Here is a 27,500-nt window from a genome sequence, read left to right on the forward strand (position 1 = left end):
TCATGCGCTCAGATGAAGAATCACCGCTCAGAGAAATCACCGCTCAGAGAATCACAGCTCAGAGGACATCACCGCTCAGAAGAATCACGCTCAGAGGAATCACCGCTCAAGAGAATCACGCTCAGAGGAATCACCGCTCAGAGAATCACCGCTCAGAGAGATCACCGCTCAGGAGAATCACCGCTCAGAGAATCACCGCTCAGAGAATCACCGCTCAGAGAGAATCACCGCTCAGAGAATCACCGCTCAGAGAATCACCGCTCAGAGAGAATCACCGCTCAGAGAGAATCGCCGCTCAGAGAATCACCGCTCAGAGAATCACCGCTCAGAGAGAATCACCGCTCAGAGAATCACCGCTCAGAGAGAATCACCGCTCAGAGAATCACCGCTCAGAGAGAATCACCGCTCAGAGAGAATCGCCGCTCAGAGAATCACCGCTCAGAGAGAATCACCGCTCAGAGAGAATCACCGCTCAGAGAGAATCACCGCTAATAACTAATAACTAGCTTGCTAAATAGCTAATAACTCGGCTTGCATCGATTTCAGCGTAGTTACAAAATCACACGCCTAAGACTTCAACACTGAAACAAATGAACTCATTAACTCAGTTTCCTGGTTACTTTACTGAATCCATCAAAAAGGGGCCAGTTCCTGTTTACAGCTCGCTCAAACGTCTCTCATGGTTACATAACAGGAGATGGTGGCAAACTCTTAGTTATGCCCCCTAAAACTCCGCCCAGATTAACTATGCAGAGCGGATATGCAAAGACTTCCCCGCGCTCTGGGTGTCAAAGCTATTCCTCTAATCCTGCTCCTTCAACAGGGTTTAGTGCTTTCATTTGTCAATGCGAGCCTCCTCGCGTTCCCCTGTAACCGCAGTTTGGAATTTAACGGGCCCACGTTCCTCCCTGCAGGTGCTCCTCCTTAATCTAGCTCGTTTTTCATTGTCATATTTAGCCAAGACTTAACAGGATTATATGGAGATACTGAAATCATGGGAAACTGTTGGTAATGTCTTCTCTGAATCTATCTGTGATACACAAACAGTGCGACAATGAGGCCATGAAGTGAGACACTGCACATTTGGACAGTGTGTGGACAGTATGATGATGTATTATTGTCACTAATTAAAGAACCTCTTTAACCCTATAAAACCCCGGTGTCGCACCAGCAGGACACTCAGATAACTTCTCTTTATCCCCGTTTAAATCTGCCCCCAGAGTAGATACAATGCCCGCTGTACAATAGATCACCATGTGGAATGTTTTCTGTTGCAGTGCAATATTACAAGATAATTCAAAGCAAGTTTCACACCTGTAAATACGTTTTACTGACAACCAACAATAAAAAGCGACTAAAGTGTGAAATATATGTCCAAATGTTTGGAGACACCTGCTCGTCCAGCCTTTCTTCTGAAATTACATCTTTTAATAGGGAGTTTTTCCCTCTTTGCTGCGGTAACTCGTCTCGGAAGGCTTTACACTAGATGTTGGAACATTGCTGTGAGGATTTGATTGCATTCAGCCACAAAAGCATTAGTGTGATCAGGTACTGATGTTGGATGATCAGTTCTGGATCATTCCAAACATACTAGATGGAGCTCCATCACACCAGAGAACGCAGTTCCACTGCTCCACAGCCTAATGCTGGGGGGCTTTATCCCGCTCTAGCCGACGCTCGGCTCTGGGCAAGGCTTACGCGCAGCTGATTCCTCTGTACTCAGAATCAGATACATAAAACCAGAACATGAGAACAAAGAACAAACAATGCCCAGCAAAATGCAGGACAGACACAAAAGGAATAAATACATGGGAGAGTAAACAAAGACAGGATGAGGCCACTGATCAGGCACAGGTGAGGGGCGTGACTAAGGGTGGCGTAAAACAGCCAAGGTGAAGCAAAAGCACATGACTAGGGAAGATAAACAAAGAGGGGACACACGCTCGAGGTCTACAGTGTAATTAATGCAAACATGCATATTAATTACTGTACAGCGATCGTTGCTAAATCAAAGTAAGATAACCCAGCGTATTCCTCAATTAGCTTAAAGAAAGGCCCAGTACACAAATCCAATCATTCCTGCAAGATTAACCGACGAATACCGAAGCGATGCAGGTTTTCTTTCTAATCATGTCTCTCGCTGTAGTGCAGGAATAGTAATCCCTCTGCCTCAATTGAAGAGGCCCTATTGCATGTCATCTAAATGAGGTGGCTGCTGGGCTGCAGTGAGCTGCTGGCATCGCAATGCACGCCGCTGTCCTTGGAAGCCCTGTTATTGTGCCTTAATTAATTTAATCAAACCCCGGAGTCACAGAGAGCGCCTGTGAATACTATGCAAAGAACTATTCTTTTGCACAAGCTTGCATTACCAGCCTGCATTACTGCAGCAGCGAGTTAAATGACAGCATCTGAAATGCTAAAACAAAAAGCAGTGATTAGTAAATACTCTTCAACCTGTATTCAATTCAAAATGGCAAAAAAGCACAATATTTAATCTCATGAACGTTTTTGGAGATATATGCTCTTTTCAAACCTATTCCCTGCAGCACGTTACAAAACTCTGAGACATCAGCATGTTTACCACTGTGTTCCTTCACCTTCACCTGTGTTCCACTCATCTCTTAACAACACTTCACTGGGGGATAAAATTACCAGTTCATCCAGTTTTAAAAGTGAAATTTCATTGCCATTATTCTGTTATACAAATCTTCAACTGGCCAGCTGTTCAGGGCCTTCGCTGTCGTCTTTAATGCTTCATAATGCTTCATAATGCACAACACATTTTCGAGGGGAGATGGGTGTGTAGGCATGGCCTCTGCACTAAGCAATGCCGCCAAGGGCCCCCATCAAACAGGGCCCCCCCCTTCATCACCCAAGGGCCCCACAAAAATACAAATCAGATATCGTACACCGAAACACAAGCATCTCCAAAATGGTAATTTTACAGGAGACAGCAAAAACCGTCTTTACTGTCAATGTAAGTTCATGTAAACAGATTTTATTCCTTGCCATTTTTGAGCTTTTCTGCTGTTCCATTCATGATGAAAAGAGCTACAGAGCACAAATGATGCACAAAAGAAAGCAACAAAAATGGAGATGTGTTCTTTGGACTGTGACGATATACTGTACATGCTAAATAATCTATTCTGTGACTGTAGCATCTATTTTCAATCATTTCAATGCAGCCCCCACCTTAAGAAAAGGTAAGAAAACAAATCGTTTTTTATTACACTACAAAACTTGTTTGTCAGTCTGCTGCACAGGCCCCTGTAGTCACTGAGTGATGACCCTTAGTATGTAATAAGCAAAATTATCTTCCAACATTGTGAGATAATTTCACTCAGCAAAATTCTTCTTTCACAGACCAACTTTTGCAGTGCAGATGGTTTCGCCACTGGAGAGGCATCTCATTTAAAAAAGTACATCCAAGATGCCCCATTCTTGTCTTTTGCCAAGAGCCACAGATTTTCTAAATCAGGTCTGGACTGCAGGTTGGCCAGTGAAGCATCCACACTCTGTGATTATGCCACCATGCAGAATGTGATTGAAATGTCCCTGAAAAAGACGTCTGACGGATTCTGGCTTTTGGACTTTATGCTGGTAACAATCTGAATGCTCCTTTGCTTCTTTGGCCCCGGAGAACACAACATCCATTATTTCCATAAATAATCTAAAACCTCATCAGACCACAACACGTGCTTTCACTGTGGATCAGTCCATTTCAGATGAGCTTGAGCTTCTGGACATTAGTGACATATGGCTTCTGCTGTGCGTGGTAAAGTCTTGCCTTGTTTTTGTATATGAAGCAACGAATGATGTTTATTGACAGCGATGTGTTAAAGTATTCCCAAGCCCTCTGTTTCATGCCTGTTTTTAATGCAGTGCTGTTTGAAGGGTCGGAGGTCATAGGTAACAACTTTTAGTCTTGATTTTCATGCACAGAGATTTCTACAGACTCCCTGAATCGTTTGATTATTTTATGTACCATAGAGGCTAAAATACTGTCTAGAGTTGTGAGCCTCGGCCCATTCTTTGGTCATAAAGGCCTCGGCCTTTCGTGGATGCACCTTTCATACACAAAGATAACGGCATCAGCTGTTTAAGGTGTTTCACACGTTTTTAGTCTTAAATAATGCAACTTTTTGGGACGTGTTTCTGGAATCAATATAAAATAAATATCTTGTCACTGTACTGTTTTTGTTTAAGTATAAATCAAGCTGGATTTACCAATAAGTGCTTTCCTTCTTTTATTTGCCTTTCACAAACTGTCTCATTTATTATATTCAAATGTAAGGACAGAAAATGGAGATGAACAGAGGTGTGTGTGTGTGTGTGTGTGTGTGTGTGTGTGTGTGTGTGTGTGTTTGGAAGGCAAAGAACAGGAGTGTTGTGTGTTGTTAACTATCCACGCGTTTTTTTGTAAATGGAGCCTTCAGATTGCATCTGCATCTTTTCTATGTGTTTTCTTCCCAAGTAATAGAATGTTCATTTGCATTTTGCTCTTTGCTGACTTCTAGTCCACACAATGGAATATGAAGGCTGTCATGTCTGGCCGTTTGAAGGCTGAGATTCAGTGCCGGTGTGGAGAATGTAAGGCAGAGCAAAGCTGAGAGACAGGGGTATATTGGTTCAGTGGAGCGTAACTATTAAAGAGAGCCCTGGCTGTGAGGGTGAGTTTCTGACACACACTTAATGCAAAGATGCTTTTGAAGGGGGTTGATTTCCATACTTATGGTGGACGAGCTGGTCATATACTGTGATTTCCCTTTGTTTTTAGGCTTTCTAAACACATATAGCACCTGGCTAGAAGGGATATTCAGAGGAGAATCCTCAGTGATAGCGTGTCTCAGTCCAAGAGCAGGTATAATTTGTGTTGAGGCCACTCGGGCTGGTCTTCTATTTCCAAATTAAGCATCTCTTTTTAGCCAAGGACCACACTTAACGTTTCTAGAAAATTGGCCCATAACCTAAATCACCACTGCGTATCAGTCCATTTCAGATGAGCTGGAGCCCAGAGAAGTCGGCAGCATGCGCCGTGTGTCACTTCCGGTTCTGGGACAAAGCATCTGTGTAATTTCCCCCAGTGACCACAGATAGCCTGGTTAAAAACGTCATAGCCTGCCCAGACTAAACTACCTAATTAACCGTTTTGTATTCTAATATTTTATTCTAATGCTGTTTGCTGTCCAGTGCAGTCCAGAGGAGGATGGGTTCCCCTTTTCAGTCTTGGTTCCTCTCAAACAAACAGCAAAGATGACTTGAGAGAGTAGAATTAGGCTAGTAAAGAGGGCTCATTAACTTAACAATAGAACCTTCAGATATTTCCGTTTCATTTTCCCTCATTACCATAGATGTTTCAGATTACAGCCCGTTTTACATTTGAAGATAAATGAACTGGGCCAAGTCCAGCGTTAGTTAGTTTTGCCTTGGTTCACTACCAGGACTTAATATACGAATTATATAATATTATAGGAATTATACACTCCAACCAAAACCACATCATATCAGGACTGCAGCCTCTGCATTTCTGCTCTACCCTAATGACGAATATAGCAAGATGACAAATCTGTCACTTTCTTACAGAATAACATTTTAAGGAAGGACATGCAAAATGCCATTGTTTTTAACTGCATTTTAACACTCGTATTAATACAGACCTTTTAAATCATATTTCACGGCCTGTTTATTTGACATTATTTGAACGCGGAATTATAAAAAAGAAAATGCTGTCATAATGGCAGAAAGTGTGGAGTTAATTGATACATATATAACATAAAAAGTAAGAGGCACGTCAGGAGAATTGTTTATAACATGGCAAATGAAGGGGCCGGCAAATTTTATCACCCTATAAAACGGGTATAGTGAATCACCCAGAGCTTCCTGGTCACTAATGTAGCCCGGTCTGACGTGCGCCTGCGTGCGTGTAGGCTGGAAACCTGGACGTCCGCTCTCTTGGAGTCTCAGGCTGTCCTACTTTTTATTTTACTTATTTATTGCTCATAATGAATATCATTCACATTTAAACATGGCTCGTACATCACGCGCATCATTTTGATGCATTATCCCGCTGATGATTAACACGAGCAGGCAGGGCAGTAACAAAGCATCATTTTAGGCTAAATATTCCTGTGGCCACCAGGCCTTCTAGCACAATAATTTAAAAAAAGACATTGCTTGAGTCCTGCTTAGAGGAGGGGGGGGTAGAGATGGAATGGGGGGGTTGAAAAAGCAATTACGGAAGCAACATTAAAAAAGCGGAGCGAGAGAAAGAGGAGGGGGATGTAGGACTAGGCAGAGCGCAGGGCTTTCACCACCGAGATATATCAGTTTAAAAGCGTGATTGATGAAAGTCTAATGCAAGGCGATGGCGAGGCTTTTTGCGGCGAGGCATGGCCACTGCCTGCACTTCATTAGACGCTGTAATTAGCCCTGGTGCTTCAATTTGTTAGCACTGGTGGTGATAATGCAAACATCAAAACACAGGCTTGGGCCACGCAAAGGGCAAGCGTGAGGCCCGATGAAGGGCCACCCTCGTCCAGCGGATGTTAACTAATGCGCTAATTACCGAGTGCGCGTCAGCCGTCATCTTCACCAGCTGGACTTTCACTATGCATCACCAGTAACTGCCATCATCGCAGGAGGCGATGTGCAGCACACCGCACTGGACTGGGCCGTCACAGCCACTCGATTAAACAAATAAACGAATCAAAACGTACCTTTCTATCAATCAGTAACGATTAGTGTTCTGCATAATTCAACTGTTGAGATGTAAACAGAGCTATTCAGAGTGGTCTGGCGTGAAATGGTGACTGTTGAGCTGCCAGCGAGCGATGAGGGTGAGAATACACACTGCTCCACTAACACAGCCGGACCGAGATAAAACACACAGCACGGCTGCAGCTTTGATTTCATATCTTATACAACTGCCCGACTGAAAAACAGCATTTCAAACACTTTCAGAAGGTTGCTTGTGTGTATTTGTGTTAACGACACACATTTTCATTAAAATCTACTCCATTATTACCACAGGACAAAGTATTTAACCGAAGGACCTCCTCAAAAACAGACGGAAATTACACTGTATGTTTTTTTTACTTAAAAAAAACGGTTAAAATACATTTTGGGCTGAAACCTAATCTTAAAACTACTGTAAAACAACGTCTTAAGCCTCTTCATGCAATAGCGTTCCGCTCTTCAGACATCCGGTTCCTATCACAGGTAAACAATTCTGACAGTAAAACATCAACAGTCACAGGAATCAGCGACAGAGCGGACAAGACGACATAAATGTGCCCAGATTTTAGGAGCTCAAAGGGCTCCTTGAAAAAGAGGAGGCAGATATAAATATCAGAAGTAAAGTTCATTAGCTATGTATCTGAGCGCGTCCGCGGCCTCCGCGATCCTCCCCACATCGCTTCCTTTTATCTTTACAATTGAGATAAATCACCGTGCGCTGCTTTCGGGTTAAGACATGTTAATCCTCGGAAATAACAGATCTCAAGGTGCCGTTCCAAGGAGGAGTGGAGGAGGAACTGAGAGGAAGAAATGTAGGGGAAGCAAAAAGAGAATGGGTTTAATTTAATCACAAATGCACCTGAAAATCACCATATCCATCATTATCTTCTTGTGAGTCAATGCAGGGAAAAAGAACGAGGGGATGTGGAGATTCATTAGAAAGCCAGGTTTGTGTGCAGCGCATTTCTCACCGCTAACCGCCAAAGGTGGCCAAACACAGCACATTCATCAAGCTACAGACAAATGACATTGGGTTACTAGTTAGACAGTGTAATAAGCGCCATTTAATTTCCTCTTTAGAATCAATTTACGTTTCAAAGCTTGGGATTGCCATCAAGGAACGAAGCTATTCTTGTGAGAATTAGGGAGCTGGATGTTTTTTACTTTGCATATCAAATAGCTTAGTGGTGTCTGATAAAGATAAGAGCATTAACATAGTCAGTGAACCTAAACATGATAGATTTCTAAGGATGTCAAGGCTTTCGAAGATCTGCAGGGCAAACTTTTCAGGTTTGTTTGGTTTTCTTTCTTTGCCATGAGACATTAAGTGCAGTAGTGAAGAAGGAAGGAAGTCTAGGACATCATGTATAATCTCTGATACACACATCGTCACAGCCAGTCGTTACCAGTCTCGTACTGCCGGCCCTAGTGGTGTAGATACCAGCACCTACACTAACAGTCTTTAACTGGGCCAAAGGGGCAGATTTACTAAAAGAGGCGCTCATTACTGTCAGTTTACCAACACTCTGTGGTGGTGAGGGAGGCGGACCTCGCAGGTTATCTACCAAGAACTACTATAGCCAGTGTCTCTTACTGAGTCACTGACTGACTGACTGACTGACTAAAGATCATTGTTGAAGACTGCATGCACAGGTGTCTCATGAGACAAGTAGTAGGTGGCGCTACACCTGCTCTTATACCCTCCCAGCGCAACCAATATAAGTCTAAACAGTAACGGGAGAAACACGTGACCGGTTTATCGTCGGTCTGACGGAAACCCAGCAGTGGGTGAAACTAACACAGTAGTGAATATTTCGGTTGGAGCTGGATCTGCGTCTGACCTCCAGTAGAATCCTCCTTATTTAGCTTTACTATTCAGCAACTACACGGCCTTCAATGCAAACCGGTTCAGCTATTCTTAGGCTATAGAAGAGTGTTCTAAACCTTAGGACTGCTGGTGGACGCTGGGGTTAAACTGTTCAAGGTGAGGATACAGTCACCCGGTACTCATACATGACCAATAAAATGATATCATTGTTTCATTCATCACTACATTTACACACAATGTAAACAGGCTTTTGCAAATGATATCAAAAACTGAAAAATGCCAAAAATGGAGAAATGAGGTTTTCTTCCGATGGCAGTGATGTGAAGCCTGAACACAGAAAATCTGCATCGTGGAATCAGAGCATCTCTGATCTGGTCTTCACGCAGTGACAGGTGGAGGGAGTGAAAGGTGAACCATGACATTAGTGGTCAGTATTGGTTTCCCTGCTTGCTGGTGTACATGATATGATGAATCAAACTTAGTGACATGAATTAAAGTGAAAAAGGTCTATTTTGATTTTAGGTTGATTTTAAACAACATATACATGATATGCCATAATAATACGGCTTCATGGAGCCCTAATAAAATCAATTTAAACTCTGACTCCTCACAGTATAATTTAAAAAATTAATAATAAATAATAATAATAATATAAAGTTTTATATTTTTCATTAGTAAATTCTAGTCCTCAGCAGTTATGCTCATTACCACCATACAGGATCGAGTAAGGATGGTAAACGATTTTGAAAAATTACTGATAGCAATATTTTCACTATCTAAAGCAACAGGTATGTTACACATATTCAGCCTACAGTCGTAAAACAATGCTGCTCAAACGTTCTGTTGACTTTCTAAATAAAAATAAGATAAACTCTTTAAACTTAAGCTTAAATACAGCATCTTTCATTTTACCACACGCAGACGAATGGCTGCCTGAGGGCTTCAGTCTCCAGTGTGAGTCAGTGGGACTCCCTGAGCTAAACGCTTTAGCAGAATGGGCTGTTAGTCAGTGCAAACGTCTTTAGATCTATTTCTCCTACGCCCAGAGAGTTTGTTTGATAGCAAAAGTGTAGTAGACAATGTTTCTGTGTATTCAACCCCTTAAAATCTCAGGTTTATTACGTACTAAGGCTTCTCATTCAGTAACTACAGGGACTTCGATGGAAGCTGGCTGAGCTATTCCTAGGTTATAGACGTGTGTAATAACACTTTGAGCCTGCTGGTGGGCCCTGAGCTTTTACTGGGTCGCATTTGCTTTTTCATCTGTTAAAAAAAAGACAAAAAAAAAAAAAAACAAGAAAAAGCCTCAAGACAACTGAACATTAAACTAAAGCCATTACTGAAAAACGCGGCTTCTGATGGCGTTTCCTATGAGCCAGGCAGGGCTCGGGTTTCAGATCAGAGACCAGTGCTCAATTATACTGACAGAAAAACACGATTAAACTGTTCTGTCACGGTTAATTACAGTTAACTGGTAAATGATCCTCATACAGAATGAGCTGCAGAACTGAAACACAAAACACTGCCATGGTTACAATAACAAAAACATGTAAAATCCACCCAAACCCAACCTTTAACATGAGGATGACAAGATAAAGACCATCGGAGTCGGCATCAGTGCCACCCTACCCAGGGCGGATGGTAGGAGTACAGGGAAACCACATGAATAAAAAAGTCGTATTGTAAATCTCACTAATAGGGTTTGTGTATTTTACTGTGATTTGAATTTGATAGAGTTGTTATGTGTACAGGTTTTTTTTGAGGAATGAAAAAACACTGGTTACCCTTCCTATAAATCCTGCATTCATAATGCTTTATAAATGCATCACATGTACATTTATATGGCCTTATAATGCATGACATAAGATTATATAAGCTTGTATAATTGGTTATAAGCAGTTATAGTTACTTTCAAGTACTTCATAAAACAAGAGAATAGAAATGTATTATGTCAGATTTCATTACGCGTTATAACATCAGTTCATAAGGACATTGTAAACAAGAATGTTGTAATGTGCAATAACACACTATAACAACATTTTGGTGTATATTCTTTAAAATTCTTTTAAAATATAGATTAAAAATGTATATGCAGTGTGAATTTGATGGAGTTTGTTTTTCTAGCTTAGTGGGAACTGTAGCCTGCTAGGCTAGCTGGCTACAGGTGCTAGCCTGTTAGCAGTAGCAAGCAAAGATAAACTGTTAGCAGCCCTGATGCTTTACGCTAGCCTTGCTAATGGAAGTCGTACACAGTATCTGCTCATGCAGCGAGCGATATCTCCACGTCTGAGACTTGTGTGTAAGACACACCGCTCAATGGAACCTTTTACCATGAGCATAAGCACTGCAGAACACAGACATCACAACGTACGTCCTCACTTATCGCCTGTAATACGTGCTCTATAAGGTATTACCTACTGTACGGAAATGTTCTTAAACATTCAAAATATTAAAGAACATTAAAAAACAACTAATTTCACTTACAGCCTGTAATGGCCTGGTGTAAAGTGTTATAGTGCAATACAACATAAGTGCATACAATGTTCTTATGAACAGATATTATGATGTATTATGGAACCTGAGTTCATACAGTCGTATACGCTTACTTTATAAAGTGTTATGCATGTAATAATAACTATTTAAAAGCAAATGTACAGACTTTTGGTATTAAAATGTGTTATGTATGCCGTATAACACCTTATACATGTACAATGAATACAGGATTCATACACTCTCAGAAATAAAGGTTCTAGACTGTCTCTGGGTCAGTTCCCCTCTCATCACTGGGGTGGGACCCTCAAGACTCCATCTCAGTACCTTCAGTCAGGGAACACAACTGAACCATAATCCACTGCAATGATCTGTTCTAAGCTGGACTGACTCCACACCCCCCGCCTCGCCTCGCCTCCAGGCTTTTACTCTACTGCTCTGTTTTAAAACATTCGGTTATGAAAAGGAACAAATACCAACTTTTCACCTGGAGAACCTGATTTGAGCTCCACAATCAGACCTTAGAACCACTGCTGGAGCTTTGAGAGAACATTTACACTGTTTGTACCTTAAATAATGAAAAATGGACCAGAACAGAACCTTCATTTCTAACCGGGTAGGAAGTGACAGCAAAACGTCTTTTTAGAGTTTTGCCACATTTGTCATATCAAAATACAATGCAAGTTCAATTCATTACCTTACTAACTACAGTTGTAGGCAAAAGTTTGAACACCCTGTGTTAAACTGGTGGAAATAAGTAAACACATCCAGTACAGAGAGCAACATTAAATGGGCTGTTTTTCCTGCAGGGTTTTGTGCACAACTATTTTTTGCTGAGGTTCACATGTTTGGAAAAAAAATACGAAATAAAATATAAAGTAATCCATAACTTTTGCACAGGCCACATTTGATGTTTTTTTCCATCAGTACATTAAAGTTCAGCAAATAAACACTAATTATGCAGTTAAATGTAGAAAACTGTCTGTCTGTAAGTTTATTTTCACTTAGACAATGAACAAGACGTCATCAGACTGGGGTGTAATGGTGTAACTGCATTTAAATAATTACGCAGCCTCGTGTAAAACTGCGATAAGTATTCAGATGTTCGCTTCAGTGTAGCAGCGCTTACATCAGCCGGGGAAAATCTGACCTGCTGCTATGATTTTCAGACAAACACTTCTGTGGACAAAGTTCTGAAATTAATCAATCACAAAGAGATCTCTGAAGAGGCCGTGTATGCGTGTATAGGTGTGTGTGTGTACGTGTATGTGTGTTAGTGTGTGCGCCTGTGTGTGTGTGTGTGTGTGTGTGTGTGTGTGTGACTGTGCGTGTGTGTGTGTATGTGTGTGTGTGTGTGTGTGCCTGTGCCTGTGCGTGTGTGTGTGTGTGTGTGTGCGTGCGTGCGTGCGTGCGTGTGTGTGTGTGTGTGTGTGCGCGCGCCTGTCAGTGGGATGAGAGACCTCTCTGGGTCAGGCATAACCCCTGAGGGTGGGGGGTCTTCCCTCTATGTATGGATCAGTGATAATCCTCAATGTGACATCCTCAGCTGCGTCAATTATGCTAATCACGCACACGCTCGTTACGCTGAGCCTTCATTACTGTCAAACGCCAGCAGGACGGGATTCACACCCCTGCAATATGAACCTGGCTCGAAAAGCATGAGTTGTGCTTTTTTAGCTTATGTTGTGATGCGATCAGTCTAGACAGAGGGAAGCTTCATTCTAGATCAGCAGCCCTGCTATGGGCTCCGCACAGATTCAGCAAATGCTCAGTAAGTAATGATTACTGGAAAAAACTGCATTTACACCAAGTGTCCAGGTTTTTCATTCACCTACATCTACCATACGTCCACTTTATAGGCCTACAGTTACCAGAGATGTGCAGAAGTCGCTTCACGTGAGTCCAAGTCGAGTCTTGAGTCTCTGGGGTGTGAGGTGGAGCCAAGTTTCTAGCCTCGGAGGTGGAACAGAGTCTCACGTCTTTAGTGGAGAACGTTAGATCTGTCTCAGTACTAACTGCAGGAATTGCACTGTACAAAAATCTGCAGCCATGTCAGGACAGTCAGGAGAAAAACGTCCGTCTGAAGGAACTGAAAACTGAGAAGTGATAATTAAAGGAACGCTTTGGTCACAAACTCAGCACCTTTGGATTCATCTTGTATTATAAGAACGCAGTTTCGTACAAATGACATTTAGTGATATTTTCGGCGGCGTCAGGGAAGCTCTTTCTGAGCAGTCACAAATATGGCAGGCTGGCTGCCCCCAGCTTTGTAGCTAAGCCCTGGACTTAACTGCCAAAATGGCCAATGAATGTAGCAGAAGTAGAAGTAGTGCCTAATAAACTGGCATCTGTTGTGTAGATTACAGTATGCAACATCTAGAGCCGTGAAAGAATTTGGCATAAAGTGTACTTTCAGTACAGTTTCAGCCGCAGGGGCTCTTATATTTATTTCATTCCAGGAGGAGGCATTTCCGGGCAATTGCACTGGATGCAGAGGGCAGGGCCTGCTGGTAAGAGCCAATAAAGAACTCTCATCCATGAACGGCCTTCAGCAAAGACACAGTCAATTACCTAATGCGAGGACTTCAGGGTGGTTGGTTAAGGTGGGGGGCTTCTTCCCCTCATTTCCTTGTGGGTTTTTATTAAATTGCTGTCAGATTTGACAAATTTGTGACAGAGGTTTGGAGTGGGGAGTCCTTTTCCCTGCTGAGTCATGCCATGTTGGGCACACACGGAGCGCATGCCTGTGCGAGTACGGAGCGTGTTCTGTCTGTGCTGCTGATATTGTACCTTTTTCTTCTCAAGCTGGCTCCTGTCCTCCTCTCGGAAGTGCTTTGTCCCGTACTCCGTCTGCTGATATGGAGAGGCAGCGTGGAGCAGAGGCTCATACTTTTTGTCTGGGGTCTTGGAGAAAGGCAGAAACCTACATGGCCAAGAGAAGAAAAATCAACAAATAGAAGTCAGAGTTAAAAAAATCGCCTCTTCCCGACTTCCTTTAGAACCTTCTAAGTAATATTTGATTTTCTCATTTCAATAAAATATGGAAAAATGAAAACGTCTGCAAAGGTAGATGAGGTTAATTTTGAAACGTTCAGCTTCACGTTCATTAAAACACGGACTGAACAGCGAAAAACGTCATACATTTAGTTACTATGGCTTCTTTGTCATTTTCTGTTAAATCCATTCGCCTGGAGATGTGGAAGTGAAAGGTCTCTGACTTTTCAGAAACAAATGCAGAAAAATGCCATAGAAGTTAAACTGGTTACCTACACAAGCAACTGTTGAAATCACTCCATTTTTCTGAGATTTTCAAAAATGTTTGGTTTTCAGAGTTTATTTTCAAAGAACCCCGCGACCCTGACGGAGAAGCGGCTTAGAAAATGGATGGATGGATGGATTTTCAATGAAATAAGAGAAAAAAGGTTTTGTCACCAAAAGTGCCGTTTCCTTAAACTTTAAGTACATCTGGCAACGCTCAGCGTCACACTGAGTAATGTGCCTTTCTAACTGTGAGGAGTGGGTCTCGCTGAAATTATGATTTAACAGTTTTCCAAAATAGTGTTGAAAACACTGAACTTTCGCCCCGAATGTTGGTTTGAATGGCTTCACAATTCACAGTGAAAATGGCCATAATGTACAGGAAATGACACAAATGCCTCCAATCACAGCTACCAGGGCTTCTGTTATGGCCAACTTATTCCAATATGTAGATGCTGTAAAAATGATTACGCGCTTATCTTAAAAACAACAAGCTCACAGGCAGGCAGGCAGGTAGGGAGAAGCTCACAGTCAGGCAGGCAGGTAGGGAGAAGCTCACAGTCAGGCAGGCAGGTAGGGAGAAGCTCACAGGCAGGCAGGCAGGTAGGGAGAAGCTCACAGTCAGGCAGGCAGGTAGGGAGAACCTCACAGGCAGGCAGGCAGGTAGGGAGAAGCTCACAGGCAGGCAGGCAGGTAGGGAGAAGCTCACAGTCAGGCAGGCAGGTAGGGAGAAGCTCACAGTCAGGCAGGCAGGTAGGGAGAAGCTCACAGGCAGGCAGGCAGGTAGGGAGAAGCTCACAGTCAGGCAGGCAGGTAGGGAGAAGCTCACAGTCAGGCAGGCAGGTAGGGAGAAGCTCACAGGCAGGCAGGCAGGTAGGGAGAACCTCACAGGCAGGCAGGCAGGTAGGGAGAAGCTCACAGGCAGGCAGGCAGGTAGGGAGAAGCTCACAGTCAGGCAGGCAGGTAAGGAGAAGCTCACAGTCAGGCAGGCAGGTAAGGAGAAGCTCACAGTCAGGCAGGCAGGTAGGGAGAAGCTCACAGTCAGGCAGGCAGGTAGGGAGAAGCTCACAGGCAGGCAGGCAGGTAGGGAGAAGCTCACAGGCAGGCAGGCAGGTAGGGAGAAGCTCACAGTCAGGCAGGCAGGTAGGGAGAAGCTCACAGGCAGGCAGGCGGGTAAGGAGAAGCTCACAGTCAGGCAGGCGGGTAGGGAGAAGCTCACAGGCAGGCAGGCGGGTAGGGAGAAGCTCACAGGCAGGCAGGCAGGTAAGGAGAAGCTCACAGTCAGGCAGGCGGGTAAGGAGAAGCTCACAGTCAGGTAGGCAGGTAGGGAGAAGCTCACAGTCAGGCAGGCAGGTAGGGAGAAGCTCACAGGCAGGCAGGCGGGTAAGGAGAAGCTCACAGTCAGGCAGGCGGGTAAGGAGAAGCTCACAGTCAGGCAGGCGGGTAGGGAGAAGCTCACAGGCAGGCAGGCGGGTAAGGAGAAGCTCACAGTCAGGCAGGCGGGTAGGGAGAAGCTCACAGGCAGGCAGGCAGGTAGGGAGAAGCTCACAGGCAGGCAGGCGGGTAGGGAGAAGCTCACAGTCAGGCAGGCGGGTAGGGAGAAGCTCACAGGCAGGCAGGCAGGTAAGGAGAAGCTCACAGTCAGGCAGGCAGGTAGGGAGAAGCTCACAGTCAGGCAGGCGGGTAGGGAGAAGCTCACAGGCAGGCAGGCAGGTAAGGAGAAGCTCACAGTCAGGCAGGCAGGTAGGGAGAAGCTCACAGTCAGGCAGGCGGGTAGGGAGAAGCTCACAGTCAGGCAGGCAGGTAGGGAGAAGCTCACAGGCAGGCAGGCAGGTAAGGAGAAGCTCACAGTCAGGCAGGCAGGTAGGGAGAAGCTCACAGGCAGGCAGGCAGGTAGGGACAAACTCTCTCTCTCTCTCTCTATATATATATATATATATATATATATATATATATATATATATATATAAATCATTGATAGGTCGATATTTGATATTATATGTAGTTGCTCTGTGCTTCTTTTCCACTTTTTTCTTTTGAAAAATTCCAGTAAATTCATTCAATGAAAGGGTGGTCTCTGTCTTTTGAACAATATTGCTGTAATGTTAAAAAATTAAAGAACCATTTATTGTTAAGAGAGCAGATCGCTAGGGATCAGAATTCCAGCTGTCGGCACAGGCCATTAACCATCTCAGTAGGAATGTAATGTGAGTTGTAGTGATGCCCTCTGGTCCGAGCTAGTGCGTCCACTCGCTGCTAATGTCTCTAGTTCTCCACCAGACAGTGGACATAACACTTATGCAGCACCACGTCTGTTCATCCCTCCCTTGAAAGCGCGACGCATTCTGGAAACGGAGCGGCCTCTTAATCGCTTGATTTCTTGTGGGCTGTTTGAGTCGTCTGTGTGTTTGTTGGGCACTTGTTCAATGCAAATGGCTGTTACTTAGGAAAAATGCCAGATGTTAATTACAGCGAGGTTGATTTTGTAAATTGCACCCAAGACACGTTGCCTGGAGGAAGATTTATCCGGCACGGTACAAGAGGTGTCTGCACGAGCCTGGCTAAACGTCCTCTGGGCATTGCCTTGGCTCATCACAAAACAAACAAACAACCAACAATCCTGGCACTTCCTGGGAGCCCGATCTGCAATAAAAGGCCCTTTTATTCCTGCCGCTTGTCATATTCATCGCTTTTTTATGATGATATGACCACGAGCGCAGGTGGGAACGTGTACATTTTAATGCAATCAAAGCAGAGAGATATGGAAAGTGTACTAATAATAGCTCCATCTGGCAAACCAAGCCGTACAAACCCTGAATGCGCCAACATGGCATTGTCTTTGAACGGGGGGAAATAAATAAAAAGAGCAAAGCTTTTTCTGGAAACACCTTGTAAAAGTTAAGCTTTCTATAAATCATCCTTGGCATATGAATACCTCATCGCACAAGGAGAGAGAGGGAGAGAGAGAGAGAGAGAGAGAGAGAGAGAGAGAGAGAGAGAGAAAGAGAGAGAAATACTTCACTTGACAATTAATTTAGCAAGTAAACAAACTACAGAAGAATCGTGGTTCTTTTCTCTCTCCTCTCCCTGAAAACTGAAAACAAACAGAAAAATGAGGCCATTATTTACTGGAGAGACGGTGTATAATACCAACAGACCAATAAACCAGCGGAAATCACTGATAAATTGTTGACGGGACACAGGGAACAAAAAAGTGAGCATGAAACAGCGCTGGCCCTTTAAATAATGGGCCGGGCCCGCACGCGCACTTCCTTCCCCACTAGAGACACCGGGCTCTCCGGCAAGACAGATTACAGTGCAAGCCATGCTAATGTGCACATGGGACGGACATCGCGAAGCAAAAATTAATGTGGCCCCAATGTCCCCGAATACACAATGCTGCTGCTGCTAGCCGGCTGTTTCACTTACTGCTTTCATTGCCTCCGAATTGCATTTTAATAGGCTAGTTTTTATTCATTCAAAGCCATTAAGGCAAGTTTGACTTCTCGCAGGGGATCTTTTGGCAGTGCAGTCCAGTGCCCAGTGACAGCACGCCGGGCAGTCGGCGAACGGCGGGGGGCGTGGAGAGCAGAGTGCCAGATGAGTGTGAGTGTGTATGGTGGGAGTTTTATTCTCTCCTTCTCGTTTATGACTATGCACTGAGAGCAGAAGGGACGCTCAGACACAGCGGGGTTGGGCGGTATGGCAGCACGTTGTGATGAATTACATAACAATATGCTTCCCTTAGTACATCATGGGCATCGTCAGTACTTCTACAGCACTGAACTACCAGTTACGAACGGCTTGAAAATGATGGCCAGAGAAGTAGAGATGCACTGAAATGTCTTGACAGAGAAAAAAGTAGTTTGACTGAAAAAAAAAGTTATTTGAAGGATGAAAAAAATGGGAAACAATTAAAGATGGTAGTTTTTTCTCCATGTGACAGTCAGCATAGAACGGTTCAAACAGTTTGAGCCGCAGAAGATCAACAGTGGAACAAACACTGGCCTAGTGGAACATCATACATGATCTCACGCCAAAGATGCACAGAGAAACAAAGGTAGAACTTCTGAAGACATCTCGACATGTTCAGTGTACTCCCGGAAAAAAAACAATAGTTATGCAATTACAAAAAATGAAATATGGATGTGCTTAGTTTGGCAAGATATGCAACACAACGACTCCTTAATGACAGTCAAATGCACGAGCTAGGCTACAGCTAGACTTCTAAACTCATTTAACCCGTTTAAAACTGCCTAAGTATCAAAGTAAAAACTTCCGAATCCAAACACTTACAAGCTCTTTCAAATCATCAGGCGGCTTTTAAATGTCCAGCCCACATCGGAATCTTCCAGTGCGTTAATTCATCGTAATCCACCCCAATATTATCTACATGAGAGGCAAAGTGGACTTCATTTAGAGGGGAAATTAAGCTGGTGGCAGAGAAAAAAGGAGTAGCAACTTTTAGGTGGCTCTTTGAAACATTTCAGCGGAAATGAGCGAGAAAAGAGCGAGCCGGATGCCAGATCAAACGCGGTCTAATCGCGCTTCGCCATGCCCCGGAGACGCCACATGCATAATACGATTTGCACAGTAACTACCTCTCCTATTACAGCCTGTTTGGAGCGCTCCGTGTTAATGGGGTTAGCTAATTTACTGTTTAAAGTTGGCGCAAAAAAGGGGGCCGTCCTGATTAATAAACGCTGCACACTACGCTTGTAATTGAAATAAATGGAAGGGCTTTCAAACCAAGATGCTACTGTTAAAGTAATATTGTTTAAAATATGTTATTATGATAATCCGCTGTAATAATTATATTCTGGAGAGAAGTGCTAATAATGTTTGGGTGAGGATGAAATGCGGTGGAGGATCTGAGTGTGGGGGGATATTAACAGCCAGCGAGGCCGAGTTTTATCCAAAAGCGCGGCTGTTTTCCCGCTAACTTGTTTAGACGTGACCCCTTCTGAGTGCCGACCATCTGCTCTGAAGCTCGAGAGGACATTGCTGGACGCACTGACTCTGAAATCTTTTAGCTGCAAAAACAACAAAGACTGAGCCACGGAAACTGTACTCAGTGTCCCGATTTCTGAAATGTGAATATTAGGCGCACAGTAATTCACACGGTCTGAGCAAACACTTTATAAGAGTCCTGGATCTTGTAGCACTGCAGCATTCCGTGTGGAAAGAGTCGGAATTCCAGATATGGAATTTCATGTCCAATAATGGTACCCGACTGTGCAAGTTTCTTCAGTACTGTTGATGGACAGCATTTCAAATGAAAGTATGGAAGCAAACTGGAGTTTTGTCACCATCAGTTCACTGAAAATAAACAGACACAGCAACAACCCAAAAACATGTAGAGGAACTTTACACTGAGCTGTAGCTGCATTCTGCTGTGCCAGTACAGTAATGAACTGTAATTAATAAAATGTCATTATCTTCTGTAATTTCACATAACAACTGTGTAGAAGTACATCAGAACAAAACCTCACATCTCCAAAAAAGTTCCTTTACAAGAGGAGTTAACATTAAGTTTCAAATAAATCCAGAATAAAACGTAAAAGTTTTTAAAAGACCAAAATGTTATTTTAACTAATCTTTACGCCTTTTTAACTCCCAGCTGCTGTCATATCCCAGAATGCTGTGCACTACAACTCAGTGTCAACCTTAAAGGAATTTTCTGTGTTATTACAGAATCTTCAGATTCATTGATTTCACAATAAAATGAAAAAGTGTTATATAATAATAATAATAATAATAATAATAATAATAATAATATTAATAAACTGTGTGAACGAGCAAGTCAACAGTTATAAAAGTGTTTAAATGGTACCAATTCTGTGCGTGACTGTCTGTGAGGTGTCTGTTTAATCCCGGCCGTCTTTGTGAAGAGCTGTGAACTGTTTTCACCACAGGGGGCGTCTCACCCCCCCTCGCTCCTCATTGCTCACAAGCAGTTCAACACAGATTCACACACAGGGGCCCAACAGTGTCCTAATTAATCTTAATTAAACAAAGATACAAATGAACTGATTTAAAATATCCGAGCTGATTTCCACCCTGTGCCTTGTTGTGTTTAACTGAAGCTCATACTTCAATTTATAGACAGATAAAAACTTAAAAACTGCCAAAAAACCTTAAACTCAGAAAACCACAAAACATTTAAGTTCAACCTTTTACATAAAACCATACTGCACATGAAAACTAAGTAAACAGGACACTTCCTTTCTGTAAATATGATTGTGTTAATATTCACAATGCTGTGGCTTTCCTTTGGTTAAGGGAATAAATCAGTTGTTGTGTTTGAGTAACAGTACTGAGGAGGAATGGGATGATTAACCTCACTGAGGCAGATTTAAATATCATCGGATTCCCTGACACTGTGATATATTTGGATAGGACTGTGATACTGAATTTCATCGGCACTGTCTGGATTTATGGCTCATGGTTTGTTTTACATACACATTTATGTCTCGCTGTGTTGAACCTCCAGTGTTCTGTCCGTGGTGCTGTAGAGTCATCAGACATGTTATTCATTAAATTCACTAAAACATCATATACTAGTGGTTCTACATGTCAGTGCAGGAGCCAATGCAAAGAATCGTCACCTGTGGTTTGAATATCGGACTGTGTCTGCACATCGACATGCGCTCCAACTTAAAAGCAGCAGTCTATGGCACGATTACATCACTTGCTTTGTCAAATGTCAGCATTTTTCCCCCCGTTTGAAAAAGCTTTGTCTCAACGCTGCACAGACGCATGTATGTGTGCATGTTTCCCTGCATGTGTGTGACTTACGGGTGGTCGATGAGGCGAGTCCTCCACTCCTGCCGCCGGAGCTCCTCTCTGGCCTCCTCCAGGGCTGTGATGGATGTGGCCACGCGCAGGCTGGGCTCCAGAGGCCGGTAGCGCTGCTGCTGCACCTCCACAGCTGGCCGGAAGGGCCCCTGACAGGTATGGGGAGGGATAAGGTAAATGTTTTATTGCCCACGCCCGCCCGCCTCGTTATTGATGAGGCCCTCGGGCAGCCAACTGGCCCCCCGGCTCCCGCAAACTCCACTGCTGTTTTGGCTCGGATGCTAAAGCTCAGCGGCAACAACGATGGCACGGCGGCGATAAGCGTGACGGCAGCCTGATATGAGGAGGGTGCTGAAAGGCTACGGTGGAGACGTTTAGGACATTTTAGGACTGTTTTTTGACCTTTAGTTAGTTAATAATCATAGAAACACGGTGTGCTTTGATATTTGTAATATAATTGGTGCACATAGACTCTTCACATGGACACCACATCTGACTTCATGTCATGTTATACTGTAGCTCAATATTTCATTATATTAATATATCAGTTTGACAGAATTCACGAATTCTTACATGAGATCCTTTTGACCACTGAACATATTGAAACCACAGGATAGTCTTTTCTCAAAAGAAGACGTGTTCAGAGACACATAAGCTGGACATCCGTCCCACCGCCGTCTTTTAAAGATCAGAGCATGAACTTCGTCTCCTCTGCAGACCAGTTTCTGCTCCGCCGTGTTGAACGTTATAAACTCTCACTGTGACGCGACGCACATGAAACTTTCCGATAGGGAATGTAATCGGATACAGACGTTTACACGGATATTATTCTTCAATTTAATAGATTATTTACAGGATTACCCACCTCGATCAGTCAGATCCAAACTATATTCCAAATGGCCTCAATCGGAATAGTCTAACCTAGGTGTTTACATGGACATATTCTATTCCGATTGGGCTGTTAGTCGGATTATTAACGGATTATTAGGCTGCATGTAAACGTGACTACTGGTGTTGTTTCTGAAATTAAACGCTTACAATGAACATATTTTAGCTTGATGGCTTTCCAGAGTGGGTCATTTTTGGTTTGGTCCATGCTGCATGAAGCACAGCCTCTACAGACGGCTGTCTACAGACAATTTCAAATAAACCTGTTTCATCCAAGACAGCGATGCACACCAAGTACTGAGCAAACCAGCTAATAAACTGAGCTACAGCAGCACTGCTGACTACTAAAACCAGGCAGTGTTGTTCAGTACAGTCTCTCTTATAAAGACAGTCTGAAAAAAATCAATGTTTTAGTGTTTTAATCTCACAATTCTATTCAGCCGAGCAGTGTACAATCAGCATATATGGACTTTGGCAGCAAATGTCGACCTTTTCACCTCTGTTTTGTTAGCCTACGAGTCTCTAGTTGTTTTGGGGAAGCAGCTTTGACTGTGCTTGTGTGTGTTTAAACAGGCTAAGATGGCACAGTCTGTTCATGTCAGAAACTTGCCAGGGCGGAATGTTTAAAGTGACCAGTGACTTTGTGTTTAACCACCACAAGGTCAGTAACACTTCTCCGTGTGAGCAGACCCTCGTTCACTGCCAGCTCGAGTCCTTCGTTCATTTGCGTGAGTGTGTACTCGGTTTAGGTTACGTGGTATCAGCTGGTATGGGATGTTGATATTATGAGGTCATGTATGAGTCTCAGTTAACTAGGCTTCACAGCCAAACTACCAAGCCCTGTAAACAGCTTACTGCTGAGCCTGAGCAGTTACCCCACATTCATCAACTGCAGTGATCGGGCTAAAGCACCTTATAATGACAACTTTCAATAAAGAACCTTATATTTAAAAAATAAATAAATAATCGTCATTAAGCAATGAACTACATGGGCATTACTCACTTCTGACTATTAGAACCTTATCATTCTGAGCCCGCGATATGTCATATCACATACGTAGACATCGCCTCTGTACGTGGTTGAGTGCACAGGTGCGCTTTGAAATGACATAAAGGACTCAAAAGCAGATGGTCAGCAATCTTGCTTTGCTCAGAGATAGAAAGCTGTTCCAGAGTCCGGATCCCTGCTGGCCGACAGCAGCTCGCAGTGCAGTTATACGCATGTAGAAGAAATGTTGCTCTTTGTTTCTTAATGTGACCTTCAGACATTGTTGTTTTTAATTCATGCTGGACCAAACGCTCCCTGCCCTTGATACTATCGAGCCCAGATCAGCACCCGGCGCTGACCAATCCCCTCTCTTCCCCAAATGGCACACATAATCAATCTATCACTCCCCGATGCTTATCACTGGGGAGTGTGAAGAGAGAGAGGGGTTTGTTCCAGGGTCTTTGTAAGGGTAAAATGTAGATAAATAATGCATCTTCATCTATTGCACATTGTCTGAAAGGGGTGGCTTTTTTCCTGTTAATAATGACTTCCCACTAAACGGGCCCAGCTGGAGCCAGAGCCTGCCCAGGGTGAAGAACTCGGGCTCTAATAAAAAGAAATGACTCACGCCTCATTTCTGCTCACTTATGTTTTACATTAATAGAAACCAATAATAGGAACCAGTTACCATAAAAGTCATGGACCGTAAATAACACAAATGGCAAATACGTATCATCAAATTCTCTCTTGGAGCTGGACAAGATGACATGCTAGATTTGGAAGTACTTAAAGAAATTCTTTATCGGGAGCCCCTTAAATGCGTCTGTATTCCCTTGCCGAGAGCCCCTTGATGGGATTCACTGAATAAAAAGCCCCTGAGTTGACAGGCGTGCTTATCGCTGGTTATCTGTCTGTCTAAATGCTTTGGTGCTATCCAGGGGAGAGGGGAGGCATGCTTAATGACGCTATTCTTCTTTACGGCGAGTTTTCAAAAACAATTTCATACGAGCTGTAAATCTCAGCTTTAATTGTCGTTATCTCAGAATCTCCTTTGATAATTGTCATTAAACTCTGCCATCTATCTGCATTTGTTTTATTAGCGGCGTTGCGGGAGGGGACTTGGCAAACAGAGTGCTTACTCGCACACATTTGAATACAAAGTGTGGGAAGCTGATGCAAGAGTGGATGAGCTTTACAAAGAACAATAACTCAACTGGTTTGGGGCTTTTGAACTTTTTGTTCAAATGAAAAGAAGCAGGAGTCAAAAGCAAAAACCCAGCTAATTTCTGGTGGGTGAGCAAGGCTGCGTCACCCTGTAAAGCCTGAAACAGTCATTTAAGTCAGTGGTGTCAGATCACGTCAGTCTTTACCTATTAACACCATGAGCACAGGTTCATAAAGAAGATCCAGCTCAGTGTTTACGTCTCAAACACAAAATCAACATAACAGCAGTAGATAATTCACTCACATCCTCTGAAGACACGTCCTTCACCCAGAGTTCACGGAGTTCTCTTTCAACTCGCAATCACCAGATTCATCCTCGCAGGAAGGAGTCCGGAGTTTAACCGACGTCACAACCGCTCTTCCACACTCTGAGCGCAGTTACACATTTCCACCACAGAGGTCTCCAAATCTCCTAATCTTACATAGTGTTTAAAGAAATATGGGCAGAAGACGTCACGCTAACCGGACCCTCTAGCTTTCAGTCTTCAGCTCAGTCTGGAACTGTGCCCTACGTTAAACAGTGCACTATTATGGGGCTCCACCATTTTGTAGTGCTGTCAGAGTGCATAAGGCTCAGTACACTCAAACAGTCCCACAATGCACTGCAGATCCTGCAGTGTACACATAGGGGATGGGGGATACCCATAATGCACTGCAGATTCACACACAATTTCTCTGAGTAGGATTAGCCACGATAGCAGCGTCTCCACAGCCCTCAGACCAGTTACACATGTCAGCTCTGCTACTGTGCAGTCAAACTCTGGGTTATACTGGCCTGGCGGCCCGGCGACCTGGTGACCCGGTGACCCGGCGGCCTGGCGGTGTTTATGTGATGGAATCTGTCGTTGTACATTACTGAGCAAACATGCACGATGTAGTTAAGCAGTAGAACCCGAGAGAGAGTGTGTTATCGCCAGTAACATCCCGGCTGTGATCTGGTGTCTGTAGATCATCTCAGCCGTGATGTTATTGGTGATAACTCCCTCCTCGAGTGTCTCTACTGCTTTAATACAGCAGTTAAATAAATACAGTAAGAAATGAATAAACTGGCCGTGAACGCGGCTTTAATATGTTTTAATGTTCAGTTCCTTCCTCCTAATTAGAGCTCCTTAACGAGCAGCTCGTTGCTACGTCAGAGTAACGAGCTCCGCCCACTCGCTGCTCAGTCTGCTGTGGGCCATAAAACTGACCCAATATCAGGTTCAGTTCAGTTTGGTCAGTTTCTCCAGATCAGTATTGTTGTTTTGTTCCAGCCGGTCTGTGAAGCTTCTTACAGCCCGTTTAGTTTGGCGAATGGTGTTGGGTTCATTTCTGGCTGATTCCAGGTTGTTTAGCTGTTCTTCTGTCACAGCTGCCGACTGAAAAGCTGCTCAGTGGCGACGACAGTTTGGGAATTTAGTGTCGTCTCGTCTTCAGAGTCGGACCAAATCAGCTGTCGGTCAGATGTGGTCTTAACAGTGTCCATTTTCTGTTTGCGGCAAAGTGAGAAGTAGAAACGTTCAGATGGCTGGAGCGTCTCCTACAGCTGTCAGAGTCGTTGCTTAGCAACAGCGTCTCAGTGGAGTGATACAGTGTTTGTGAAAAAACGTGTTCTCAACCAATCAGCTTGTGTGGCCAGAACTAGTGCCCATGGCTAGTTGGCACTAGTTCAATAATTACATCACAAATATGCCATGAGCTTAGCTTTGTCCTGTTAAATTAGCTTATTCCTTTGGCTGATAATTTAGCATTAGCATAAGATCTCTGAACAGGCTTGCTGTAGTAAACTGAGCCACTCTACCTGTGGTGTCTTGTGTATGGGAGGTAGTCGCTCTTTGTCGTGCAGGTAGCTAGAGGGCTGTGGGTTCACAGGCCAGGATTCTTTGGGAGCAGACATGGTCCGAACGGGTTTAACTCTTCTTAACCTCAGCTCCATCTCATCAGGCTCTGGGCGGAACGGCGAGTTGAACACACCTGGGCACTGGAGAGAACACACAGAGAGAACATGCTCACTGTCTCTGAGTCACACGCCATTAGCATGATGCTGAACAGCTGAGACAGCTGCACTAATACTTTCACTGAGTTAACAGACGTTAACAGACGTTAACAGAAGCCTTGGCCTTAGCCTTTATTACAGCTTCCACTCGTTTCGAGACGTCATTTCAGTTTTTCACAGAAATCTGCAGGGACGTTTTTCCACTCCTCCAAATTCCATTTTCTGCTTCTCATGATTCCAGTAATCCCAACACAATCAGTGATGTTGAGGTCTGGACTCTGGGGTGGCCAGTCCACTGTTCTGAGATCACCAGCAGCTTCTGTGATTTGCAGTTTTTCTTATTATATGTCTATTCTTTTTTCTCAAAAACAGCTTCTTGACAGGTACACATCCTTTCAGACCCACTGTGTTGACTTGTCTTACATTTATGGCATTTGGCTGATGATCTTTTCCAGAGCGACTTACAGTTTGATCATTTTAGACAGGCAGGTGAAGGCAGTGTTAGGAGTCTTGCCCAAGGACTCTTATTGGTATAGTGTAGGGTGTTTTACGCAGGCAGGGGACTGAACCCCAGTCTACAGGGTAGAAGGCAGAGGTGTTACCCACTACACTAACCAACCACTATATACCCACTACACTATACCAACCACTATATACCCACTACACTAACCAACCACTATATACCCACTACACTATACCAACCACTATATACCCACTACACTATACCAACCGCTATATACCCACTACACTATACCAACCACTATATACCCACTACACTAACCAACCACTATATACCCACTACACTAACCAACCACTATATACCCACTACACTAACCAACCACTATATACCCACTACACTATACCAACCACTATATACCCACTACACTAACCAACCACTATATACCCACTACACTAACCAACCACTATATACCCACTACACTAACCAACCGCTATATACCCACTACACTAACCAACCACTATATACCCACTACACTAACCAACCACTATATACCCACTACACTAACCAACCACTATATACCCACTACACTATACCAACCACTATATACCCACTACACTAACCAACCACTATATACCCACTACACTAACCAACCGCTATATACCCACTACACTAACCAACCACTATATACCCACTACACTAACCAACCACTATATACCCACTACACTAACCAACCACTATATACCCACTACACTATACCAACCACTATATACCCACTACACTAACCAACCACTATATACCCACTACACTAACCAACCACTATATACCCACTACACTAACCAACCACTATATACCCACT

General features: G+C 43.6%; 1 protein-coding gene across 1 annotated transcript in view; it reads right to left on the minus strand.

The window, feature by feature from the left end:
* spata17 (spermatogenesis associated 17) overlaps nucleotides 1–27,500 on the minus strand; it is a 65,278-nt gene that overhangs the window by 12,343 nt on the left and 25,435 nt on the right. Inside the window, exons 7-9 of the mRNA XM_017720340.2 lie at nucleotides 25,990–26,169; nucleotides 21,110–21,258; nucleotides 13,844–13,976 (exon numbers count right to left, since the gene is read on the minus strand). Of these exons, the coding sequence (XP_017575829.2) occupies nucleotides 13,844–13,976; nucleotides 21,110–21,258; nucleotides 25,990–26,169 (462 nt within the window). The remainder of the gene's footprint in view (nucleotides 1–13,843; nucleotides 13,977–21,109; nucleotides 21,259–25,989; nucleotides 26,170–27,500) is intronic.

This window comes from Pygocentrus nattereri, chromosome 10 (assembly GCF_015220715.1).
Source record: "Pygocentrus nattereri isolate fPygNat1 chromosome 10, fPygNat1.pri, whole genome shotgun sequence".
NCBI lineage: Eukaryota > Metazoa > Chordata > Actinopteri > Characiformes > Serrasalmidae > Pygocentrus > Pygocentrus nattereri.